The sequence below is a fragment of the Lissotriton helveticus genome, chromosome 11 (genome assembly GCF_964261635.1).
Source record: "Lissotriton helveticus chromosome 11, aLisHel1.1, whole genome shotgun sequence".
Classification (NCBI taxonomy): domain Eukaryota; kingdom Metazoa; phylum Chordata; class Amphibia; order Caudata; family Salamandridae; genus Lissotriton; species Lissotriton helveticus.
In genome coordinates, this window is record NC_136072.1 from 232,525,944 (window position 1) to 232,541,041 (window position 15,098).

The following is a 15,098-nucleotide window of genomic DNA, read 5'->3' on the forward strand; positions in this document are numbered from 1 at the left end:
ATGGCCCTTTAAATTAGGCTTTTGTTTTTGGCCTAGCTGGAATTGTACATAAGAAAGCCCCTTCACCGCCTGCAGATTCCTGCTTAGAATAGAAAGCAATCTGCTAGGGCTGCTCAACGTGTCCCGGTCTTGGCAAATAACGCTGGGAAAGTTTGCAAGATAATTTACTTGGGCCACCCCAGATCCGAGTTCCAGCTTAATAATAGATGCCTCATTCTTCTGACTGCTTGGATCTACCCTGCTGATCAATAAAATCTTACAATGGCACAACCTTATGAGTCCTGTCCTTTTCTAAACCTGGGGTGTAGGTGCCCCAGGAGTAAAACACTCATGTCATGATGGTTTTTATCTACATTGCAAAACAGTCTCAAGACCCTATTAGAGAGAGCTATATGTGTGAAATACACCTGTTTTCACTGTTGTTGTAAACAAAGGTTTAAAACCGTAATTGCCAAAGATTTATATTGCTGAGCACAGTGCTTGCAAGAATATTCAGTTCCTTGATGGCATTGATGGCAGCGCATAGAGATCTTGCACTGCTGCACACAGAGGAAAAAACTAGAGGGAACATTGATGGTCACCCCACAATTTTCACTGTTTGCTGGACTTAATTTTTTGATGTTTCAGTTCTCTGTGCACTTCACCCCTGTCTAACCAGTAGTAAAGTGCCTGAGCTCCCCCTTTAAACATAGACTAAATAGCTTATTCCCACTTGGTATATTCAACTTGCATACAAGTCCCTAGTACATCGTACAAATGTACGCACGGCCTGTAAGTGAAATGTCACTAGGGTGACTGCAGCACTTACTGTGCCATCCACTACAGTGACAGTGTAAAACTTTGCTTCAGGCCCGCCACTGCAGTCTGACTGTGGCACGTTAACCACTAGAATTCGCCCCGTTGAATATGACAAACATGGTTAGGGTGGATTTATACAGACTGCAATTCATCTCTATGATGATGGTTTTGACTATATTATGACAAAATGAACTAAATGTTTAAAAAAAGATCAGAATGGATGAGAACAGTTAGAACTATACACCACCAAGCACCTCCATCTTTTCATTTTAACAAGTATGAAATAACATTTAAAAAATGATTAATTTACAAACCTGCTCTGTTGTCATTTGTATAGCGGGGAGGACTGGAGCACCATAACTTGGACCTGCTCTCTCCGAAGCCCAGCGCGACTCAAAATTAAACTGTGAGCCTAATTTCAAAGAAAATGCATTCCAGCAATGAGACATTAAAAATACAGGGGAAAAACATATAGAATACAGCAAACCCACATCTGGTGTTACTTTAAACTGTTCAAAGCAAGGAGACTATACAACACAAACACTGCATGTGCCCATTGCATTTTTGTTTTAACTCCCAAACAGGGCCACTGGAATAATGCGATTACGTTACTGCAGTTTTTCTGCTTAGTTATGGGTTTGCAACACTTACTACACAATCATTCAACTGCTGCATAATTTACAGAATGTAAACAAAAAAGAATTTTGTAGCCCAAAGAAATGAAATGACTAACATTGCTTCATCCCTATTGTTGCTCAGTGGAAGGTGCTTTGCGAAATTTAATTGGTCATCTTTCAGTTGCTGGTTGCTCTAAATCTGTGTTAAACGGAGACTACTGCGTTGAAATCTCTGCCCAGATAGTATTAACATGTGTAAGAAGGACAAAATAATGATGATGTAATGGTGCCACAAACCGTACCGCTGTATGCTGCATAATTTGCCAATTCATGCTGTATAATGTAGTAAATCCTGCCGCATAATATGGTTCTCCCCTGCCACATAATTCCAGTGGCCGTGGTCTCAACTAAACTACTATGGTGGCTTTAAGAAGAAAAAAAGCACCTTTAACATTACCAAAGGTGTGACAAAACTAAAAGCCTTAGGTGCACTCGGCTTAGCTGGGCATTATTACATCTCCACATTCTTCTCTCTGCGACTTCCTGTGGGTCCTTTAAATACAGGTACAGCTTTCACAGTAGGTACCAAAGTGCTCGGTCACCACACTTTACTGGCTATCTGTGCTAGCTCCAACAGTCTTTTAGGCCTGATGGGCACTCCCTATTTGTGGCTCTCATCCAATAGGGAGAGTGAAACAGAGAAAGGTATTCCATCAGTACTCTCCTGTATTTCATGCACCTCTGATGAGTGAGTGCCTTGCTTTAAACTTGCAGGCCACCATCCAGGTTTATGATGATAGGTGGTAGAGAGACTATAGCAACATTGCTTGCCTGCCTGAATCAAGCAGTAGGAAGAATTCTGCAAAAAGATCTATTATGAAGCACCATAAAAATGAGGGTCGAATTAACACTTCCTTAGTACAAATATGGTGGAATAGGAATTGTAAAAGCAAATTTGCATAAGATGGTTGTGAGAAAGTCCCTTCTTTCTTGCATGGTATGCCCCCCACTTTTTGCTTAATTGCTGATGTGCTTTGACTGAGTGTGCCCTGGACTCCTGCCAATCAGGTGCCCAGGGCATGTGTTCTTTCCCTAAAACTGTGTTGAAACAAAAACCCAATTGCCATCTCTGGCCACATGTCAGTCCCTGGTAAATGGTACCCTAGGTACCAAGGGCATTGTGACCAGAGAAGACCCCTATGGGCTGCAGCACTTATTGTGCCACCCTTAGGGGCCCTGTACCATGACACACACACACACACACTGCCTTTGCAGGTTCAGCATCCTGGTACAGAACTAAACAAAGAGTCGACATGGCAAACATCCCTGTGTGCCATTCCCACAAACACACTGCCCTGGCATCCATCAGTCACCCCTCTAGCTGGGTGCACTATGCCAGCGGTGTGGACACAGGTGCATGAGCCCTGTGCCCTTACAGTACCCAGGGTCATTGCTGGGCACTGCAAGTGCAGTGCTGCCATTAAGAGTATATGGTGCTGGGAGGTTGTCATTGCGAACTCCACAGCACCATGATGGCTTCACTGAAGACTGAGACGTTTGATATCAATCTTCTCAGCACATTAAACCCACACTGATGCCAGTGTGGGATTTAATGCCAAATGCACGACAGAGGGCAACTTAGAGTTGCCCCCTGAACCTAACCTACTATCCACGTCATGTCTGAGAGGCTGCCTAGGCTACCACACAGCAGACATGTCGCTGGACCCCTGGGTAGAGAGCCAACCACTCTCCTGGGCCTGCAACAATGAACGTCCTGGGCGAGGTGCTAGGTCTCCTCCCCCAGGATGGGCAGGGGAAGCTTCAAAGGCATGCCGCCTTTGTGAGATTCTCCAGACCACTTACTGTACCCAGCAACTAGCCCCCACCGGTTCTGACCCCCACTCTGGCGGTAAGAATGGCGGAAAACCCTACGTGAGAAAAGGGGGTGTGCCAGCCTGTGCCAACTTCACCCCTCAGGTGGAAGAGGCGAGGTGAAGCACAACTCCGGGCTCTGGCCATCTAGAAGATGTGGAGCCCTGTCCAATCAGAGATAGGCTACTGCCCCCCTCCCACGAGAGGAGCAGGCTAGGGGGTGTATTCACCCCAGGGCAGGGACCCATTGGTCCCTGCCCTTGCCCTACCTGTAACGCCCCTAAATTTAGTATTTAGGGGCACCCTGAACCTTCCTTCCTCAGATCCCGATTTGAAAACAAGAAAGAAGATCAAGAAGAAGAAAACCTGCTGTGCAGCTGCTAACAAGAGGACTACAACAACAGACTTGGCCCCAGCTCTACAGTCCTGTTGATCCTTGAACCTCCTCCTGCTAAATCCCGGCGTCTCCTACAGACAGCAACCTTGAAAACCCCGGAGGACCTGCCTGCCTTGAACATCTTAAAGACTGGGACTCCCATGAGCAGTGGTTCTGCTAAAACAGCAATACCCCTGGTGCCAGCCAGGAACTGCGAATCCAGTCCACTCTACCCGCCGAGCCCGGTCTGTGCCCGAGTGGACAAAAACCCTGAGGACGTCCCCCCTGCGATTGTGACCTGAAATCCACTGCCCAACGACCCTTCTCGACGACCCAGAAGACGCCTAAAGCCTCACAACCAGGGACCCCACCAACTACGACCAGCAGAGGGTAAGATTTCCCGACGTCAAAAGACACCCTTGCACCCGGCGCCCCACGGCCCCCTGTGCCCGACTCTGGGGTGCCTACCTATCCTCCAATATCCCAACTTACCCCTCGAAGTGTTGGTCGCTCCTGAAGAATCTCTGTCCCCGAGCCTGCAGCATTTGTTCATCTTCCAAGACTCCCATTGAATAACATTGAGCGCCCAATGGCTCAAAAGCACCCTGCACCCAGCCACCCGAGTGCCCCAGGCAGTGCAACCTTTGTCCTAATTTACTTCCCCATTTGCCCTGACCAGAAGCCCAGCTCCTACAGCTGTGTGGCCTGCTTGCCAGCAGCCACCAACTGGAGGCCCCCTGCCTCTCATTGGATAACATTGGGCCTACCTACCTCTGCACCCGTCTAACCCTGTGCCGCTGAGGTTGTACCACTTGTACCTACCTGACCCTGGGAGACTCCTGAGTCTATGCCCAGAACCTTAACTCTGCCAGTCGAGTACTTACCCAAAAGCCGATAACTCACTTTTCTTCCATTGGGTAACATTGACTGGTTTCACTTGGAAATTCTTTCAAGTGTGGAGTTTTGAAACTTTAAAATATTCATCTAAAATCAGCTGAACAACGAATTCCGATTTACTCACATGTTATCAGGAGAGAACCCAGTGCTGCATCTTTTAGCCCAGCACTGACCCTGAAAAGTAATTTTAACCGTACTTACCAGTAAGGAGTAGTTTCTTACCTGTAACTCCAGTTCTGTAGTAAGGGTATCTCTGTTATAGTCATAATCTAGTGGATAGTCCCGCCTATGTGCGGGGACCACATAGCAATCAAAAATAATCTCTTAAGCTGTCTTCTTTGCAGTCCTGCATAGATACTTGAGAGAAAATCAAAGACAAATAATGCAGCCTATAATTACAAGGCTACACTGGCCAGTACTTCAACTTAAAGTGAAAAGGATAGCCAAATAAAATCAAATTTTACACATATTGCCAAGTTTCACCCATAGAGAAACTTCCCTTCACCAAAATCCTTGAAATGATAGAGAGGAAGGGTTGGACAGACAAGCCCCCATAGGTTGCCATTATATGTCTGGAAAAGGGATACCGTGCCTTTAAGGAACTTTCCAGAGACCCTCGGTATCCCAGGATGCACAGTCAAAGTCCTTTTACTTTCAGTTCTTTTTGAAGATGTATAAATCAAGGCCTGTAGCATACAGTACATTATCATTTTCTCCACCGGGGAGGAGGGCGTGCGCTTATGACTATAACGGAGATACCCCTACTACAGAACTGGAGTTACAGGTAAGAAACTACTTCTGTAGTAGGGGATCTCTGTGTATAGTCATAATCTGTGAATAGAATGGCAAGCCCATCCCAAAACCAATCCAGCGGTGGAAGAAAACTAAAGAAAAATCCTTACTGAGCAAATAAATTCCTCAGCGAAGCCTGCCCAACTTGTGCATCTGTCCTGGCATCAGAATCCAGGCAGTACTGCTTCGCAAATATGTGGACAGACTTCCACGTAGCCGCCCTACAGATGTCTGCAATGGGAACGTTACGTTGCAAAGCCGTAGTAGCCACTTTGCCTCTCGTTGAATGAGCCTTAGGCTTACCCCCTAGAGCCTTGTTAGCCTTCTGGTAGCATAGTCATATACAGAACACAATCCACCTACATATTGACTGTTTGGAGGTGGCAAGGCCAGTCCTGACTGAACTGTAATTCACAAACAACTGATCTGACCTACAAATGTCCTCTTATCTAAGTAAAATTTAAACACCCGCCTCACATCCAGTGAATGAAGGGACCTCTCCGCCGGAGAGGAGGGGTGTTGAAAAAACGTCGGTAATGTGATGGTCTGGTTAACATGGAAATCAGATATCACCTTAGGGAAAAATTTAGGGTGAGTCCTCATGACATCCTTGAAAGCATGAAATACTGTATAGGGCTCTTGACCACACAAAGCCTGAATCTCACTCACCCTGCGCGCTGATGTTATAGCCACAAGGAAAGCAGCTTTCCAGGACAAATGCTGTAGAGAAGCCCTATGAATAGGCTCAAAAGGCTCCTTCATGAACCTGGATAGCACCACATTTAGCTCCCATGAAGGCGAAGGGCGCCTAATGGGGGGGGGGGGGAACACCTTCTTCAAACACTCCAAAAAATCTTTAATGACAGGTATCTGGAAAAAGGATGTTTGTGAAGGACATTTCCTATATGCAGTTAATGCTGCAAGGTGAACCTTAATAGAATGGAAATTAAGGCCAGATTGAGCTAAATGCAAGAGGTATGGAAAGATGACATCTTCCTTGCAGGAGGTAGGGTCAGCGTTCTTGGATGTGCACCAAATGCAGAACCTCTTCCACTTGTAGGCATAGGAAGTCCTGGTGGATGGCCTTTTAGCCTCCTTAAGTATTTCCATACAGATGTCAGGCAAGTTCAAGTGTCCATATTGTACTATTTGAGGAACCATGCCACCAAACTCAACGATGAGATGTTGGGGTGCACCATCTGCCCCCAAACTTCGTAAGAAGGTCCGGCCGACATGGAAGCCGCAGATGGGGTTGGAGAGACTAGTGGAGCAGGTCTGTGAACCACCACTGTTGAGGCCACTCCGGAGCAATGAGGATCATTCGCGCTCTGGACTGAGATAGCTTGATGAGCACTGCCGGAATCAGGGGAATGGGTGGAAAAGCGTACAGAAAGCTGTTCGACCAGCTGATCCATAGCGCATTCCCCAGAGTCCCCGGTTGGTAAAACCTGGAGGCGAAGTCTCTGCATTTGCTGTTTTAGGCGGTGGCGAACAGATCTATGTCTGGAGAGCCCCATCGTTCGAAGATCTTTCCTAGCACCGCGTCGTTTAGAACCCTCTCGTGGTTCTCCTGAACGAGCCTGCTGAGTGCGTCCGCCTGAGCATTTGCACACCTGGTAGATGGGTCGCCGTTATCGTCAGTCCTCTGGCTAGCAGCCAGTGCTAGATCGCCTGCGCTTAATGAGAAAGCGTGCGCGATCTCGAGCCTCCCTGCTTGTTGAGGTAATACATCATGGTCGTATTGTCTATCTGTACAAGCAGGGAGTTGGTCTGGAAGGACGGATGAAAGGCCTTCAGTGCTAAGCGAACAGCTCCGAGTTCCAGAAAATTGATATGGTCCGTGGACTCCGCCTGGGACCACGTTCCTTGGATCTGCAGATGATCCGAATGCGCTCCCCAGCCCTGGAGAGAAGCATCCGTCACAATGGTCTGTGTTGGAATGTCCTTGTGGAATGGAACCCCCTTGAGGAAATTCTCAGCTGAACCCTAAAACTTCAGTGACTGCTGAGCGTGCAGGGACAGAGTGATCTTGTCCTCCCAGCTCCCTCGTTTCTGGTCCCACTGATCATCCAGACATTCCCGTCACGGTCTCATGTGGAGGGGTGCATGTGGTGTAAGGAAGATGCAAGAAGTCATCGACCCCAGGAGAGACGACACTGTCCTCACTGTCGCTGATGAAACGGACATGAGCCTTCCGAAGGATCGATAAGCGTCGCTCCTCCAAAGGACACACGCTTGCTCTGAGACTATCGATGGAGGCTCACAAGTACTGAGGACACTGACCAGGAGTCGGAACAGACTTGGATATTTTGATGTGTAAACCCAGTTGGCTCAACAGAACAGCCGTCCTGTTGAAATACAATTGTGCTTCCTGGAAGGTGGAGGCTTTGATCAGCTAGTCGTCCAAGTACGGGTAGACAAACACCTTGTTCTTTCTCAGGTGAGCCGCCACCACTGCCATGTATTTTGAAAAAGTCCTGGGTGCAGACTTCAGACTAAACGGAAGTACGGTGTACTGATAGTGGTTGGTGCCGACTAGGAAGCGTAGGAACTTCCGATGTTTCTGTGCAATGGGTACATGGAAGTACGCATCCTGCAGATCTATTGCGCAAAGCCAGTCTCCTCGATGCAGCTGAGCATAAATCTGGTGCAAGGACAACATGCGAAACTTCTCCCTGCAGATCCACTTGTTTGCTTGTCGCAAATCCAGAATGGGCCTGAACTCGTTCTTGTCCTTTTTGCGCACCAGAAAGAATCTGGAGTATAGACCCTTTCCCCTTAGAGTCAGAGGGACGTCTTCTATTGCCCTTTTTCTTAATAGGGTATCGGCCTCCGCTTGGAGCTCGCGTAGCTGGTATTGCGAGCAAAACGGTGGAATAGCTGGAGGAGGGCTGACAAAACGAAGACTGTATCCATTGCAAACAATATTCAGCACCCACTTGTCCCGAGTAATTTTTCTCCACTCTGCCGGGTAATTCTGAATGCTTCCACAAACCGGAGTGGGTAACAGACGAGGGGGAAGTAATCTCTCAGGGCTTCGTCCCAGCCGTGCCCTTATTCCCCGATGAGGCCTGCTGACCGTCTCTGCCCCTCTGACGCTTCTGGAAGGACTGCCTCTGGTATTGTTGTTGCTGCTACTCCTGTTGGCCAGCTTGGCGACCCTGCCCCCGTTGGAAACGTTGGGAGGAGTAGCGCCTCTGGAAGGGGCGAAAAAACTTCCGCTGGTCCTTTGGTTTCTCCAAACCGACCGCCTTCAGCGTCTCAACTTCTGCCTTCATGCGGGCCATCTCCTCATCCGCATGAGTCCCGAAGAGGGTGGTGCCCGAAAAGGGCAAGTTGGCAATACGCTGCTGTGCCTCCGGTTTAAGAGAGGTAAGGCGTAACCAGGAGTGGCGTCTCAAATTTACTCCATGGCAGTACCCATGAGCAGCCAAGAGAGAGGCATCCGCAGCCGCGCTGATAACCTGGTTGGAAACCATCATGCCCTCATTCAAGATCACCTGGAAATCTTCCCTTCTGTCCCTCGAGAGAAGTTTAATGAATTATTGCAGGGACTCCCACAAGGAGCGTTCCTACATACCTAGAAGTGCTGTCGAACTCGCAGCTTTCATAGACGTGGCTGCCGTACTGCAGACCTTTCTTCCTGCCGAATCCATTTGACGGCTCTCCTTGTCTTGAGGGACCGTTGACGAAGGAGCAGTAGAGTGTTGCTTCTTTGCCGCCGTAACGATAACCGAATCCGGGGCAGGATCCGTTCTCAGAAATGCCGTATCAGAATCCGGGGGCCTATACTTCTTCTGCAGCCGGGATGTGGCAGACTTCACCAAGGCCGGCGTCAGAAACAGCTCCATGGCCGGTTCCTCAGACCCTGGCACCAAAGGCAGCAAAGGGCGAAACAGGTGCTTAAGCTGTAGCGTTTCAAAGATGACAGAGGTGGACGGTGTGGGCACCATCAGTGCTATCCCCAACTTCGCTGCTCCCCTCAACAGCACGTCCTGAAACGTCACGATGTCATCCACTGGGGACACCCTCATTGGAGGAGAGTTAAGACAAAGTAGGCGAATACCTCCTGTCACTGGAAGAGTCCGTGTATCTGGTATGCCTGGACCACTACCTCTCTCTGCTACGACAATGTCGTGACCTGGTTGAAGATCTACGCTCACTGCGAGAGCGATGCCTCCCCCGTGATCTTGACCTCGGTTTTCTGGGTCTCGCCAGACCCACAAGCACCGGCTGTTGAGGAAGAGGCGGCTGAGCCGGAATCAAAGGTCTCGGTTGTAGAGGCTGAAGTGAAAAAGGAGGAGGTGGAGGAGGTGGAGGAGGAGGAGGAGGCGGTAGCTGTTGAGGTGGAGGAGTAGGAGTCCTAGGCCTTGAGGGCGAGTAGGTCCTCGAGTAATCAGAGTCCGGAGATCTAAGTACTCTCCTCTTCTTACGAACAGGCCTCGGGGAGGATGCTCTGGAGGTAGACTCTTCCGAGAAAGAACGCCGGCGCCACCAGGACCAGGAACTCTCAGAGGAAGAGACGCTCGCCACGTTAGACCCCGTCCGGGGAGTAGACTTCCTCTTTGACGTCGACTTTTCCTTCCTTGACGTCGATCTTCGTGACGTCGATCTTCGTGACGTCGATCTTCGTGACGTCGATCTTCGTGACGTCGATCTTCGTGACGTCGATCTTCGTGACGTCGATCTTCGTGACGTCGATCTTCGTGACGTCGATCTTCGTGACGTCGATCTTCGTCGCCTTGACGCCGATCTTCGTGTCGACGTTGAAGGCAAACGGCGGTGTTGCCTCGACGGCGAGCGCCTGCCTCTTCGGGACTCATCACGACGACGATGGTGGGTCAACACCGGTGAAGTCCTAGACGCCGACCTCGTCCAAGGTCTCGACGTCCTACCCCTCGACGTCGAACGTCAACGTCCCTTCGACCCAGAGCCCTGGGTTGAAGGGGAACAGATGGTAGTCATACCTCTCGACGTCGACCGGGACCGGTGCCGTTTCCGGGCCTGTTCTTCACTGGGGAGCCCCCAGAGGCCGATGCACGGGCAGAGGATGAGGATAGAGTCCCTTTATGCCTCGAGGTCCCACCTGCTTCTTGATGTCTCCTCTGCTCCAGGCCTTGGAGACGAATCTTCTCCCTGTCACGCAGGGTCCTCCTGGAGAAAGAATGTCAAATATCACAGGAGTCAGGTACATGAGTAGCAGGCAGACAGACTATGCACACTCTGTGGGGATCAGACTTGGCCTTCTTCCTACCACACTCAGGGCACTTGTCGAATAAAGCTGGCATTTCGACAAGATAGAGGTGGTAAAACTGGTAAAAAAAAAAAGACAGCAACTGGAAGAGGAAGACCCCAGACGTCGAGTGAAACACAAATCTCACTGGAAAATATCCAAAAATTGAAGATTCACCCAAAAAGGTAGAACTCAATGCTCCAGGGTCCTGCTAGCAGGAGTCGGAAAAAAAGAACTGAAAGTAACTTGCCTGGGACAGAGGGTCTCTGGAGTGTTCCTTAAAGGCACGGTATCCCTTTTCCAGACACATAATGGCAGCCTATGAGGCCTGTCTGTCCAACCCTTCCTCTCTATCATGACAAAGGATTTTTGTGAAGGGGAGTTTCTCTAGGTGTGAAACTCTGTAAAATGTGTAAATGTATATATTATTTGGCTATCCTTTTTCATTTCAGGATAAAGTGCTGGCTAATGTAGCCTGGTTAAGGTTAGGCTGCATTATTTGTCTTTGATTTTCTCTTAAGTGTCTATGCAGGACTGCAGAAGAAGACAACTTAAGAGACTATTTTGGTTGCTCTGGGGTCCAAGGACATGGGTGGGACTATTCACAGACTATGACTATACACAGAGATCCCCTACTACAGAATCTGCAAGTCATTTTCTTATGTTCAGGGCAAGGTATAAAGCCTGAAGGCAGACCCGAGTTATTAATATCTGTTGCCCACCTATCTATTTTGTGACAAGATCTGTCACCTTCTCCCAGAAAGTTGCAATAATGGAACAAGATCACAACATGTATATAAATGTATCATCGGATTTCGTGGGAAATGTATTACGCAATCTAGCGAGGATCAGATAAATTCGATGGAGATAATTTAACTGTAAACATTTCAAGCAAGCACTCCTTGAAAGCCTTCCCACATATCAGAGTGCTTTTGCACATTCTATGTTAAAAGAGTCATGCCCCAATTAGTTTCCCACCTAGACTTCAGGTCTGAAAGAACCTTCAGGAAGCAAAGTGATCGGGTGAGATGTGTTACCACATGGCGTGCACTTCTCTAGGTCAATAGCATCAGCCTGTCTGAGGTTATAAGGGTGGTGCAACTACACCTTCTGAAGTTATCGGCACCAACAGTGTTGAGCTGTTAACAACAGACACAACGACCTGCCAGGACACGAACGAATGCTAAATAAGAGCTCCATAGTCGAGGCACTTTAAATGAGGGGCCAAGATAACAGGTTTACAGAGACAGCGGGACAACAAAAGAATCAACGATTGCAGTTGCACAACAAAGTAATATCTTTCAAAACCTGGTGAGCCTAGACTGTTGTCCCAGCGGGGAACTGCAACTTAGGAAAAGAGACCGGGTGTCTGCCTGTGCCCCAGATCAATTCCCCTAGTAGTGCATACAGGTCGTGAAAGAAGCAACTCTCAAGTATCACCCGGAAGGTAATAAATAGTACAGTACTCAAGGTAGCAATATCATTTTGGACCTTGCAACTAGTCCCAAGGGAGAGAGGGGAAGCTTTTGTCCAAAATCCCACTGACGCTCGTGCCAGTACCTGAGCACATTCACCGCAAGATACCTTATGGTATGTAGGAACAGCTTTAGGCCACCGATGTGTAATCCAGTCAGTCAATGGGATAATATAGGATTTGGCTTTGTTCAGCTTTAAGACAGATACCTCAGCAAAAGGGAGAGGGAAAGGGAGAAAGGGGGAAGGAGGGGGAAAGGGGGAAGGAGGAGGAGGGGGGGAGGAGGAGGGGGGGAGGAGGAGGAGGGGGGAGGAGGGGGGAAGGAGGAGGAGGGGGGAGAGGGGAAGGAGGAGGAGGGAGAGGGGTAGGAGGGAGGGGGAGGGGGAGGGGTAGGAGGGAGGGGGAGGGGGAGGAGGGAGGGGGGAGGGGGAGGGGGAGGGGGAGGAGGGAGGGAGAGGAGGAGGGAGGGGGAGGAGGAGGGAGAGGGAGAGGGGGAGGAGGGAGGGAGAGGAGGAGGGAGGGGGGAGGAGGAGGGAGGGGGGAGGAGGAGGAGGGAGGGGGGAGGAGGAGGAGGGAGGAGGGAGGAGGAGGAGGGTGGGGGGAGAGGGAGGAGGGATGGGGAGGGGGAGAGGGAGGAGGGTGGAGATGGAGGAGGGAGGAGGAGGAGGGAGGGGGAATAGGAGGGGGGGAGGAGGGGGGAGGAAGGAGGGGGGAGGGAGGAGGAGGGAGGGGGGAGGGAGGAGGAGGGAGGGAGCAGGAGGAGATTATTAGCACAGAACTCCTACCTAAGCATGACCACAGCAAACATTCCCTTAAAGATTTACACTGATTTCCTCTAAATGCCAGGAATCAATTTAGCATCTTATGCACCACACACTAAGCATACTCTTGTAAAGGGCCGTTATACCTGCAAATAAACGCCTCATAGCATCAAAGGGTCCTTCAAAAAGGTCTGCCCTTTGGATAAACCTATGATCCCTAAAGAAATGAAACACAGAGGCAGGGATTATGATGGTTATATTCCCTTATCTGTCAGAGTTCTACAGTAATCAGAAAAGCTACACACAGTGTTTTACAACTCCAACTCACCATATTCCTCTTCAGCCTGGGAGTTGTAAAGGTAAATGTATAAATCCGTAAGAGGCAGCTGGGTCTCAATGTATACATGCTTGGGGAAGAGAGGTCAAGGGAGGACAAGTGTGCGTGTGTTCCTCATCCCTCTTGCCTCTCTCTTTTTAAACACCAACATAGCAATTGTAGGAAAACGGGACTTAAATTAAACCTAGAAACACACAGATAATAACCTATGCACAACAAACCTTCAGGCACACATCATAAAATCTCAACTAACCACATACAAATCAAACACCCAAAAAATAGAAGGAACTATCACATAACAATTTCTCCAATTTCGTTTATGGCTTAACCAGATAGACATTGCCCAGATACAAAAGCACTAGGATTCCATATTGTTTGCTAGCGGTATACAAATGTAAACAACGCAACATAACATTTTATAATGTAAAGTATGTAGATATCTGCACAGTGGCAGCAGAGAATGGGATAGTAAATGTGTTTGCTCAAGGTACAGTTTAACAGCCTCAGGTACAGATCAATAGCCTCAGTGTAGCCTGGGTAAGGACTGGGGACAAGGATCATACAAGGTTCACTGTTCTGGACATACAAGATGATATAGGTATCTACACTTTTTTTCTTTTGATGGCAGTTTCTATTTTATAACTATCAAGGTCCTGTTGGAATGTGGAGCTACACATTCGTAGGCCTGATAAGTGGGCGGCATCAGGAGATGATTCTGATGACTCTGAAGTAAAAGGTTGATGTCCATAGAATTTAGCATCATCGTCATCATCATCATCATCTAAGTCTGGACTGTTGGGGCTGGACAGTGATCCTGTTGCAGCATGGACTGATGCGGTCATGTCCATCACTGCATTTGTCAGTCTGGTGAGTTCATGTCTGACCAGTTCACTCTCCAGCCTTAAAAACTCATGTTGAGACTCTATGTCCTTACTAAGATCTACTATGGAAGTGTGTATTTTCATCAGCAAGTCCTTTATGACCCAGAATTCTATAGTCGGAGACTGTCCAACAACCTGGAGCTGGTGTTGCTCTGAGGGGGCATCTGCAGTAGCATCCCAGGCATCCACTGACACATCTTCCCAAATGGGCCAAGGTGTGACCACTTGTTTAGTAGCTGCCAATGTTGTTGGCTTGATTCCCTGGACATTCTCCTTGGAGTGCAGGTTCAATGAAGGCCTTGTAGCACCATTTTGGGTCAGGAGCTGGATGCAAGTGTCTATGGATGACCCCAAAGTTGTTTCTGATCTACTGGGTGACTCTGACACTCCTGGTACTAGGTCAGTGGAAGAATTATTGAGTCCAGCTGCTGCATCAAACACCTCAGGGGCATTGGTTGGGTGACATACAGCCGCTGCACCTGCAAGGGCATGGGTAGGAAAATGGTTATTAATAAGGGTCTCAGCAAGGTTACACATCACTTTCTGTTACACATCACAACTGATTTTCAATATGCTCGCCCCTAGGTTGCTCTTTTAAAACATTTCCACTCAGCTGGTCCTTATTGTTTGTGGACAATTTTCACAGGTCATGTAGAGGTGGCAGATGCTAAATGGTTCTTTCTTAAGGAACGGTATATCTATACGGAAGGAGAGCATACTCATTTCTGCATAATAGTTAATTATTACAGAAGCAGTGTTTCAGCTGCAACGCTCATTTATTTTGAACTCTGGAAGTAGGACAGTAAGTAGTCGGAATGAGTTTATGTGATATTTTAGACAATTTTCTTGAAAGATATGCGTGCTATTTTACTGCAATGACCAGTGGACAAAGACATTATATGATTGCTTCCAAAGTTTGGAGAACATCTTTATGACTGAAGGTATACTGTCCTTCCTGCATGCGTTGCCTTAGCTGATCATATCCCTGTACTTTGACCTGGGCTCACTGTTACACATGTGCCTCACAGCCTATCTCAGACGGAATCACACGCTACAGAGA

At 48.4% G+C, this 15,098-nt stretch overlaps 1 protein-coding gene across 2 annotated transcripts in view; it reads right to left on the reverse strand.

Annotated features, from left to right (window-relative positions):
- The window catches only part of HLTF (helicase like transcription factor), a 498,779-nt gene that overhangs the window by 346,887 nt on the left and 136,794 nt on the right, over window positions 1–15,098 (reverse strand). For both annotated transcript variants that reach the window (XM_078667983.1, XM_078667984.1), the window contains exon 6: window positions 1,113–1,210. In XM_078667983.1, the coding sequence (XP_078524109.1) occupies window positions 1,113–1,210 (98 nt within the window). The remainder of the gene's footprint in view (window positions 1–1,112; window positions 1,211–15,098) is intronic.